This window comes from Trachypithecus francoisi, unplaced genomic scaffold, assembly GCF_009764315.1.
Source record: "Trachypithecus francoisi isolate TF-2019V2 unplaced genomic scaffold, Tfra_2.0 Lachesis_group5, whole genome shotgun sequence".
In the NCBI taxonomy this organism is placed as follows: domain Eukaryota; kingdom Metazoa; phylum Chordata; class Mammalia; order Primates; family Cercopithecidae; genus Trachypithecus; species Trachypithecus francoisi.
The window spans coordinates 88961874-88972901 of record NW_022681470.1 but is presented as its reverse complement, the minus strand read 5'-3'; the positions used below and the strand labels follow the sequence as shown (position 1 = coordinate 88972901).

The 11028-nt window shown below is 43.9% G+C and overlaps 1 protein-coding gene across 2 annotated transcripts in view; it reads right to left on the bottom strand.

Moving 5' to 3' along the window:
- Positions 1 to 421: 421 nt before the first annotated feature.
- The window catches only part of COPA (COPI coat complex subunit alpha), a 53604-nt gene continuing 42997 nt past the window's right edge, over positions 422 to 11028 (bottom strand). For both annotated transcript variants that reach the window (XM_033198470.1, XM_033198471.1), the window contains exons 18-33: positions 10435 to 10597; positions 10180 to 10326; positions 8909 to 9098; positions 8691 to 8786; positions 7429 to 7517; positions 7104 to 7227; positions 6138 to 6227; positions 5549 to 5658; positions 4503 to 4580; positions 4317 to 4385; positions 3643 to 3779; positions 3162 to 3348; positions 2969 to 3079; positions 2484 to 2645; positions 1632 to 1826; positions 422 to 1358 (exon numbers count right to left, since the gene is read on the bottom strand). In XM_033198470.1, coding sequence (XP_033054361.1) covers positions 1299 to 1358; positions 1632 to 1826; positions 2484 to 2645; positions 2969 to 3079; positions 3162 to 3348; positions 3643 to 3779; positions 4317 to 4385; positions 4503 to 4580; positions 5549 to 5658; positions 6138 to 6227; positions 7104 to 7227; positions 7429 to 7517; positions 8691 to 8786; positions 8909 to 9098; positions 10180 to 10326; positions 10435 to 10597 — 2008 coding nt within the window. In that variant the 3' untranslated portion in view covers positions 422 to 1298. The remainder of the gene's footprint in view (positions 1359 to 1631; positions 1827 to 2483; positions 2646 to 2968; positions 3080 to 3161; positions 3349 to 3642; positions 3780 to 4316; positions 4386 to 4502; positions 4581 to 5548; positions 5659 to 6137; positions 6228 to 7103; positions 7228 to 7428; positions 7518 to 8690; positions 8787 to 8908; positions 9099 to 10179; positions 10327 to 10434; positions 10598 to 11028) is intronic.

Here is an 11028-nt window from a genome sequence, read left to right as displayed (position 1 = left end):
CTATCATCAGCAAGAGATAAAGGGCTGCAATCAAAAACAGAATAGGGGAGCTACTTGCTTTCTATCATTTTCACAGCAGTTTAGGTCCTCATATATATCCTATGAAAAATATGTGCTTCTTTTTTTCTTTCTGTTTTTTTGAGACAGACTCTCACTCTGTCGCCCAGGCTGGAGTGTGGTGGCGCGATCTCAGCTCACTGCAAGCTCCGCCTCCTGGGTTCAAGCAATCCTCTGCCTCAGCCTCCGGAGTGGCTGGGATTACAGGCACCTGCTGCCATGCTCGGCTAGCTTTTTTTTCCCCCCAATAGTGGATGTTTATTTTGTAATTAAAAATTATTACTGGAAGGAAGATATGTGCTTTGGTGGGGTACCTGCATGGGTGAACAAGAACATGACAGTGTCCAAGAAATAAATGGCCAACTCAAGAAGCTCTCGTAGAGATTTATTTAGTGTGAGAAATATGAGAACAATAGTTGTAAAGAACAAATCAATAACCAGCAGTGTGCATTTTGGAAAACCAAATAACTTCTTCAAATTTCTGAGTACACAGAGGGTACCTGCCTGGGAATTTAAATGTCTAAGGAAAATGGGAGATGATTAAGAGTTGGTGTGGCCTAGTCATACCAACATGTATTTATTACATCCCGCTCCTTTCTAGTTGACAGGAAAGAAAGCTGCTGTGGGAAGAGAAGGGATAAATACTGAAGGGATTTACTAAATAAATGTCCATCACAGAGTTTTCCTTTTTTTTTCTGAGACAGAGTCTTGCTCTGTCACCCAGGCTGGAGTGAAGTGGTATGTTCTCAGCTGACTGCAACCTCCACCTCCTAGGTTCAAGTGATTCTCATGCCTCAGCCTCCCAAGTAGCTGGGACTATAGGCGCATGCTACCATGCCAGGCTAATTTTTGTATTTTTATTAGACACAGGGTTTCACCCTGTTGGTCAGGCAGGTCTCAAACTCCTGGCCTCAGATGATCTGCCCACCTCAGCCTCCCAAAGTGCTGGGATTACAGGCATGAGCCACTCCACCCAGCCCAGAGTTTTACTTGTTCCTTAGAATTAAGCTGGAAAGGCAGGGCCAATTATTAGAACAACTATAGTCAAGTTGAGAAGACCTCAAAAAAGTCAAGTTTAGACTTCAGATTTTTCCATAGAAGAGGAAAAGATACTAGGTTTTAGGGTAGAGAAAGCCAAATCCAAAGAGTAGTTGCAGGAGGAAGGTGCTGTTAGAAGGAGGATATAGACACATTCTCTGGGGGGAACATATGGTGACTGACCCATGCACACAAAGGGGGCCTTAGCGAAACTGCAGAGGACTGATCCTTAAACCAATCACATCTTTGCCAATCTCTGTCACCTGTGGAAGAGCAAACAGAGGAATAAGTTAGAGATTTGTAAGGTTGAGAACCCTACAAAACTTATTCCCTATACCCTCAATGGGCGTAGCAGACAGGTATTTGGGTGTTCGTCACTGGCTGGCAAACAGCAGTGGGGAGATGCTCTAGCGTTCTCCAGTGTCACTGCCTCAGGGAACAGGGGACAAGCACAAGAAGAAAAAAGGACCACCATATTTCTTTCTTTTTCCCCTTCTCTCAATATCCTAGATACATTTATTGAGGACAGTACTTACTGTGGTGACCCTACAGATTTGACCTTTGAACTCAGGGGAATAGCAGGCCCCACTGAGTGGACACTTTTCCACTGGCTTTCCACGGTAGATGGGCCGATATGATGCAGCACAGATGTCAAAGGGGTTGTGCATGTCATAATTGAGCTGATAGGCATCTGCAGGATTCTTCTCACAGGCAGACAGGATTTTTCGAGTCTAGGGAAAGGAAGGAGCATTTTATTTAGGAGGATAGAAAGCTGCAGACAACACCTCAAAAGGATCCCATCACCATGGTTTGGTAGTTCTGTTGATGTGAGATACAACTGTACCAGGTGAAAAGAGGTCCCAGCCTCTGTACTGGATGTATGTGAAGGGTTAACAATCACCATTCCTATTGTATCAAACTTTCCCCTTCTCAATACAAAAGTGGTTCCATAATTTAGACCCACATTCCTACACCAACTCTGGAGATTATCAGGGTCAGGTCCTAGAAAGGGTTAAAACAGACTTCCATCACCCAAAAAGAATGCATTTGGAGGACACAAGTAATGAGATGTGTATGTGAAGCTTTGTGGTGGTTGTGATGGGATATCTGGAGCTTAAGGACAGGACTGGGGTTACTTTCAGGTGCAATGGAGCTATTCTAGGTTGCACAGCACACTTAAGACAATTGTCATGTCTCAATAAACTATTAATTTTCCAGGAACAAAGGAAGCACCAAGTCAGGAAGTAAACAGAGGGTAGCATTCTGTTGGCTCTTTTTGTTGAATGTTGTTATTTACTGCTTTGTTTCAGAGGCAAGGACCTTGGTCTGTTCCCTCCATGTAATAGTTGATCTGGCTTCCCTATGGTCACTGAAGGAGCTCCATCTACCTGTTGTGCCACCTCAGGCTTGGGCCCGAGTTCTAGTAGGCGCCGAGCAAAGGTGGCAGCTGTCTTGAAGTTCTTGAGCTTGAAGAAGAGATTGAGGGCTGTACGCAGCACCAGGATCATGTGTACAGGCTGCAGGTTTGAGTGGGTGAAATAGGCTGCCATCTGGTGGACAGAAAGAGGAACACATGCCAAGTTGATGCTACACCTGGTAGAGGTCATTTCTAAGCTGCTACACATGCATAGAAAACACAACACAACACAACAGGATGGGTTATAAAGCAGAGAGGTCTTCTGCCTCCCAGGTATGGAGGACTGGTGAGATGAGGAAGTGGGGTGAAGAAATGTATCCTCCCCTCATAGAAATGAAGGGCCTAAATTTCTCTTCGTCCCCACTCAGATCTGGGTTTGAAATTAAAAGAATTCAAACCTAGTGAAGGGTGAAGGGAAGGACGTCTCTGTTGTACTCAGGGTCCTATAGATCTTACCTCACATATGCGCTTCTGCTGTTCTAGAGTCTCTTTGGGCAGCTTCTTCCTTTCTATCTCCATGGACAAACCCACAATGTACTCACGACAAATGGTGATGAGCTGCTGGGCCTGTAGAGGGAGCAGAAGGTCAGGATACAGAGACAAGAATGTGGGAGTGCCCAGAACTGGGACAGTGGCTAGACCCTCTTACCTCTGCAATCTCTTGTTTATTGTCCACAACAAGAAGTGGCACACTGAGAAGGATGGAACGGAATTTTTCCACAGCCTCCTCAAATTTGCCAACTGTGGTGAGCTGGTAACATAGCTGCAACCGTTGGATGAGGTCATTAAGCTTCAGGCCCACAGCTGGTACACCATTCTTCAGCCCTGCATCCTTCCTGGAAAAGGAAAAGTAGGAAGAAGACAGGATAGACAGAAATTGGAGCCAACTAGAATCCAATTTCCTTTTCTGGCAAACATCCTCATAGCTTCCCTCCTGTCTCCTGTCAAAGTAGCTGGGGAAGAGGATGACAGCAGATGTAAACCAAACCCCATAGAGTAACAAGCCAAAGATCTTTTTTTCTACTGGAAAACCCTAGCTCGGAAAGAATTCTGACTATGTCACTGAGACTACCATCTGAAATATCGACCATAACTTGGAACAGATGAAAGCAAAGAGCGAAGGGCCTTACCAGTTGCGATTAGGATATCCATACATGGAGGGTAGGCAGGGCAGAGCCTGATAGGTTGTGCGGCCTCGGGCATATGTCTGTAGGAACAGTTGCTTGTAGGGGCCAAACTGGATTACCCCTACTTGGTCATGAAGGAGCTGGAACAGAAGGAAAGAAACAAGGATTTTGGCCCTGCTGCAGAAAAAGCTACTTTTCCTTGGGCAAGGTAATTAACTTCTCTGTTCCCATTTCTTCATCAGTAAAATACATTTAATTGTAAGACCTACCTCATTTAATAATACCTATTAAAGTGTTTAGGATAGTGCCTGGCACACAGTGAACATTAAATAAACGTTAGCGGTTATTGTAGTGTTATCATTATTGTTATTATAACAATACTGGCTTAGTGTTCAAAACAGACCCCTGCTTGGGAAGGGGTACTTATCTCACTGATGTGAGCCAGAAAGCAAGCTATAAATGGGTGGAAGATGACTGAACGATCTGCCCTAAAAGATTACTAGGCCAACTGGAAGGCAGATAACAGGAAGTCAAGTGTACTTAACAAAGAGTTTTCATGAAAAATATACACCTTTGCCCTTGTGGGTAGGATAATTTCACTTGATTAAAATTGAGTCAACCATCTCCCTGGGACCCTGGGCTAGGCACACTCAAGAGGAAAAGCCAAGGTTACTTACCCGCATGGCTGTTTCAAAAGAGCCTGCCAGGATGTGATCAACTGGAAGCTGAGAGTTATTACACCAGATCTAACAAGAAACAAGAAAACCCAAATCAAGTGAAACTTTGTTCTTCTCTATTCTCCAATACCTGTTATACACTAATCGAGTATTAGCCACTCATCCTTGCTGGTTTCTTCCACTTACCTGAGTTGGACTTGTTCCCTTGGTTGGGGGCACAAAGAAACCATCTTCAGCCCCACCAGCTGCCCCAGGGGATATATCCTAGGGGGAAATCAAAAATTGAGTATTGAATAATTTTTTTTTTTGAGACAGGGTCACACTCTGTCACCTAGACTGGAGTACAGAGGCATGATCTCGGCACACTGCAACCTCTGCCTCCCATGCACAAGCAATCCTCCAACCTCAGCCTCCCGAGTAGCTGGAACCACAGGCACAAGTCACCACACCTGGCTAATTTTTGTATTTTTTTTGTAGAGATGGGGTTTTGCCATGTTGCCTAGGCTGTTCTCCAACTCCTGAGTTCAAGCGATCTGCCTGGCTCAGCCTCTCAAAGTGCTAGGATTACAGGCATGAGCCACCGTGCCCAGCCAAATTGAGTCATTTTTTAAGCCATTCAAGCACTTTGTTCTGTTGAATCTAGAACACAACCATTTACATTGTTCCCTGCCTCCAATGAGGAAGAGGGGTGATAGTTGTGGGAGAAGACTGCCAAAAGAGGAGCCACCTCACCAGTGACAAAATGACTTATCAAAAACTCCAGCTGCTGCCTTCTCATAAGCTGTTGCTGGAAGAATGCTGATTACCTCATTCTTCTTTCTTTCCATGGGAGTTAAGCATCAGATTAGAGATAAGTCCTACATCCTCTCCTCTTTGAGCATATCAGGACAGATGGAAGTGACAAGGCCACTAACGTTGACTCTCTCATGCTTCCTGCTTCTTTTACTTTTAAAAATAGAGACAGGGTCTTGATATGTTGCCCAGGCTGGTCTTGAACTCCTGGGCTCAAACAATTGTCCTGCCTTAGCCTCCCAAAGTGCTGGGATTACAGGCATGAGCCACCGTGCCCAGCCATCTTCCTTCTTTCAAACGGGAGATAAGCATCAGATTAGAAGGAGGGTCTAGTCCCCTTCCCTTCTGGAGACCTTAGGATAGTGGTGGGGGGCAATAAGGCCTCTAGCTTCCACAGGGAGATATGGAGAGAACCTTCTAAGGGTACAAATTCCACATACCAGCTCAGGAGGGAGCTCCAGATCTTCTTCTACATCCCAGCCACCTCCTTCTTCCTGTCCCTTGCCAAGAGCATCATCCCCCAAACCTTCTGTAGCCTCCACAAACCCATCTGTAAGGAAAATTCAAGCTCAAAACAGATTTGGGCAGTGGCATAATCTTAGCCAAAGAAAGTAAAATCAATCCTAGTTGGTTTCATGGCCTGGAAGTCTGCAGATCTACCCACAACCCAGTCCCAATCCAAGGTGTCCATCGCCCCAGAACAGTCCTTTTTTTTTTCGAGACGGAGTCTCGCTCTGTCGCCCGGGCTGGAGTGCAGTGGCCAGATCTCAGCTCACTGCAACCTCCGCCTCCCGGGTTTACGCCATTCTCCTGCCTCAGCCTCATGAGTAGCTGGGACTACAGGCGCCCACCACCTCGCCCGGCTAGTTTTTTGTATTTTTTAGTAGAGACGGGGTTTCACCGTGTTAGCCAGGATGCTCTCGATCTCCTGACCTCGTGATCCGCCCGTCTCGGCCTCCCAAAGTGCTGGGATTACAGGCTTGAGCCACCGCACCTGGCCCCAGAACAGTCTTAAAACAGCACTTTTACCTTCATCCAATTGTAGCTCTGCATCCTCTCCCCAGCCCTCTGTACCAACAGTGTCAATGTCAATGTCAGCAGCCAGTGCTCCTCCCTTCCCTATAGAGGGAAGGAATAGAACAGAACTGGTTATAGTCCAGCAAGTCTGAGATACGGCCTTTTCTGCAGGCAGGTTAAATCCCTTCAAAAACAGGTGCCAAGCTTCTGCCTACTTATTATTTATTTTTGTGTATTATTTATTTTTGTGGTATATATGTTATGCTGACTTGCAGTAGGTTTCACAGAGGGAGGGAATAGAAGACAAATGGAAGGAACTGGCCTTCCTGCTACCAAAAACTGGCTCTTAAATAATTTGTACTTACCAGCCTTTGGCTACCACTCTTGAATTTCTTCCTGAGAGCTTTGCTAAGCTACCACCACTACCATATGTACAAGGCGTCAGGCATAGGGTAGATAGAGGAGGTGGAGGAAAGACCGGGGTTCGGCACAAAATGCTTAAGAGTCTGTTTAGGCTCTTACTCACGTGAAATAAACTAGGAGACCAAGAAAACAGGAGGAGGTTAAGGGTGGAAGTGGTGGAGGGTGGTAGCACACATCTGCCTATACCCACATACCGGAATTACAGGTAGTTGAATTAGTACCTTTAAAATTGTGTCATGAATGATAAAATACTGAACAAAGAACATGACTACATATAGAGTAAAACTTAAGAAAATATACCAAAATATTAACTGAAGTTATTGATGGTAGTAGAGGGATCCCTTGTTTTTCTCCCTATTTTCCAAATTTTCTTTAATGACCTGAAAATGCTATTTTAAGTTTTTATGACCGCACCATAAATGACTGGCATTTCAATACTCCATTAGGCTTCATGCAGAAAAAAAGGACAGATTAAACTAAATGCTAATGGTATTCTCTAGGACAGTTCTTCACAAAACAAACAACAAAAGTGGTATGGGAGAAGTAGGTACTTACCTTTGCTGGCAATGGTGCCTTCAAAAAATCCTTTGGATACAGTCAATAAAGGCCAATTGGTATCCAATGGCATGATAGGTGCAGGTGGCTGGAGCAGGTTGGCATTAGGGTCAATGTCTGGGATCTGAGTAGTAGAAGAAAAGAGGCTAAAAACAAACAGCACTTGGAAGTCACGTAAGGAAAGTTATGGAGCCTCCTTTGATGTCATTTGTTTCTCTGCCTCTCCTGATAACCAGGTGGGAGAGTGATATTCATAATTTTAAATTGTTCTAAGATCTTAGAGTTAATCCTGTAATAAGAGACAATCATGTAAATAAAGACTCACTGTCTCCTTCTCTGGGTCAAATGTCTCCTTTAGGCTCTCAGCTTCTTCATCTAAGCCATGGGTAGCAGCTGTGAGATAGGCCAGGGACTCTGTAGAGAAAACAGACTTTGTGGTATAGGTACATTTCCAAATGCATATTGCTGGGGTAAGCAGCCTCTGAGATGGTCCCCCCAGTGATCACTGACTCCTGGTATTCAAGTTGTTGCATAATACCCACCTCTTAAGTGTGGGCTAGATTTATTAACTAGCTTCTAATACATAGAACATGGCAGATGTGATGGGATGCTACTTCCTAGATCTGGTTACAAAGATTGTGGCGTCTATCTTGGGGTGCCCTCTTTTGCTCACTTGCTGTAAGGGAAACTAGCTACCACGTTACAAACTTCTTTGGAGAGGGCAACACGAAAAGAAACTGACGTTTCTTAGACAACAGGGAGCAAGGACATGGGGCTGTCAATGGTCATTGAGTGTAGAAGTAGATTCTCTCCCCGGTGAATCTTCAGATATCTGCAGTCCTGGCCAACACTTTGACTGTAGCCTCATGAGAGACCCTGCTAAGCCATGCTACAAATTGTGAAATAATAAATGTTTGTTGTTTTAAACTACTAAATTGGGGGGTAATTTGTTACACAGCATCAGAGAACTAATATAGCTGCTTATCTTTGAGACCTATCCATCAGTGCTGAGAACCTTGGATATCCCTGACTCGTCTCTGTTACATCTCAAATCTAGTTACTGCAACAAATCATGTTGTTTCTACCTGCAAAATATATCCTGAATCTGAACAGTGCTCACCCCTCCACTAAGAGCACCTTGGTCCAAACCTCATCTTTCAACTTGTTTGTTCCCTAATATATCTCAAATGCTAATACAATGCTTGGTATATAGTGGGTTCTCAAAAATATCCCTTGACTATATACATGAATAAATGAGTGAAACCTCCAAACTGAAAATAAAGAATAAAATTCTAATGGCATCCAACCATGTGCATTTACTAGGGTGTCTGCTCTAGGCCTTTTAAAATCTCCTATCTTCCCCATGAATAACTATTTTCCTAAGGGTGTTTGGCTGGACTGAATATTCTGGCTGCACCTCGCTTTGGCTTTGAAGAAAATCTTCTAAGCACAGGAGGAGCATGTTGTCTCTCCTAAGAAAATGCACAATAAAGAGAAATCCCTCACCACTGTACACAAATTAACTCAACAAGAACAGAAAAATACTTCCTCAGACCCTGAAAAAGCTGGCAAGTCCCAGATACTTACTCTGCCCACAGTTCTTTAGGATCCGCACACGCTCTGACACATCACCCAGGTATAGGGCATTCTGATAGTGGCCACTCATGTCCTTTCTGATCTCAGCTGCACCAAGTTAAGTAAGAGACACCAAGTTAGGTCTTTTCTCTTAAGTTCTCTTTCTCCTTTATTCACCTTCCTCCTTCCCCGAAGAACCCCTCTTCCCATCCTTAGTTCGAGGGCCTCACCAATCTTCATCATCTTGCGAAGCTTTTCTAAGTTGCCAGTGATAAGATACAGGAAGGAAAGTTTGTCAAAGTTTTTGGTACGCTGATAGCACATTTCCACAATCTGGTGGTTCCCCTGCAGCAGGGCCACTTCTCCCAGCTTTTCCCAGCAGTTCTTGTCATCCAGTGCTTTGGCTGCTTCCAGAGCAATCTAAAGAATCCCCACGGTCGTGTTAACAGGTTGAAGAACAATGTGACTCAAAACCAGGGACTCTGCAAAGCATCTGCCTCTATATAAATTTCCCAAAGAATTTCTTATACTTTCAATTACTCCTAGCTTTTAGTCTAATTCCATTGAAAATTGGCCAGGCGCAGTGGCTCGTGTCTGTAATCCCAGCACTTTGGGAGGCCAAGGCAGGCGGATCATGAGGTCAAGAGCTCGAGACCATCCTGGCCAACATGGTGAAACCTTGTCTCTACTAAAAATACAAAAAATTTGGCTGGGCATCATGTTGCGCGCCTGTAGTCCCAGCTACTCAGGAGGCTGAGGCAGAAGAATCGCTTGGACCCAGGAGATGGAGGTTGCAGTGAGCCAAGATCGCACCATCGCACTCCAGCCTGGGCAGTAAGAGCGAGACTTCTGTCTCAAAAAAAAAGAAAAGAAAAAAAAATCCAGTGAACACATAGAACCCCTTTAGATACAGGGATAGAAATAATCACATCGCATTTATCCTCCTCCTCAGAAATTTACTTTTACAACAAAACCACCCAGCAGTTGATGATTCCACAGAGCCGGTTCTTGCTTAGCTACCTTACTTCCTAGCTGCCAGGTATGAAGATCCACAGGGGCTTTAGCAAAGACAGAAGAAATAATACTAGGAAGAAGTTCAGAACTGGAAAACATTTTCCTAAGCCCTTTTCACCTTAGAAAGCAATGCCTATACATTCTAGGCCTCAGTGCTTAATAGGTACTCTTTCATCTAAGTAGCTAGTCAGCAAGATTAAGTGTCAAGGAAATAATAAGATTTTCAAATTCCATACCATCTTGCTTTTATCCTAGAAGTTACTATAATTGAGGTTGACAAAAATAGAAATGCTGTGGGAGAAGCAGAGGCAGGTAAAAGTAGAGATGGGCAAAGAGCAACAGGAAGATGGCTCAATGTAACAACTAAAAAAATCCCAAATTTCATTATTCTGGCTAAAGAAGCAAGCCCAGAATAATGCCCTCCCAATGCCACTCTAACCCTCTCACCTCTAAGACAATATGGGGCTGATGACCATATTCCTCTCACCTCAATGTTTCCACACTCCAGTGCCAGACTAAAGCGAGTTTTCTCATCCTTGACAAAATGAAGTGCCACTTCAGGATAGCCCTTCTTCTGGAGATAAGCAATAATAGACTGGCCTACTAGTTTGGCATTCCTCACCATGTGCAGTACCTAGACATTTGGGGTAGGGTTGGGCAAGAAGTAGACATCACTCACAGGAAAGAAAAAAAAAAGAGTGCTGCCTCTCTTAATACTCTAGTTTGCATCCTCACTTCCTACCTCATCATATTTTCTGTTGATCAGGGCCAGCTTGAATTTGAACTCAGTGGGATCAATGGTGAGTACCCGGGGACGACACTCCCTGTCTAGGCAGTATACATTGTTGCCCTTCACCCGTGTGACATAGATGGGTAAATCCAGAGTTCGAATGATCCCGTGGTCCCTAAGAACAGAGGGTAGATGGCACAACTTTCAGTAAGTGAGAAGGAAAATCCATCCTGTGAAGAAATGGAACAAACCTAGGAAACGGTCTTTTGTCAAGTGCCATTTGAACAATGATATAGATGGGAAGTGCTTCAAAAAAGAGCAGAACTAAATGCCAAATTTATCATATTCTTTCTATGATGGGGTAGATGGCATGATTTTTCTTTATATACTATTATCCTAGAAGATGAGTAACAGACATGGCTATAGGAATCAGACCTAACAGTTAAATCTTAAGTTCTTATATATAATCAGTAGGTGATTATGGACAGCTAACTCCTTTATAAGCTATAATTGAAAGTAGAAGAGAGGTATATGTGAAGAGTTCTGACAAAGAAATAATAAAAAACAGAAAGTATATATATATTTTTGAGACGGAGTCTTGCTCTG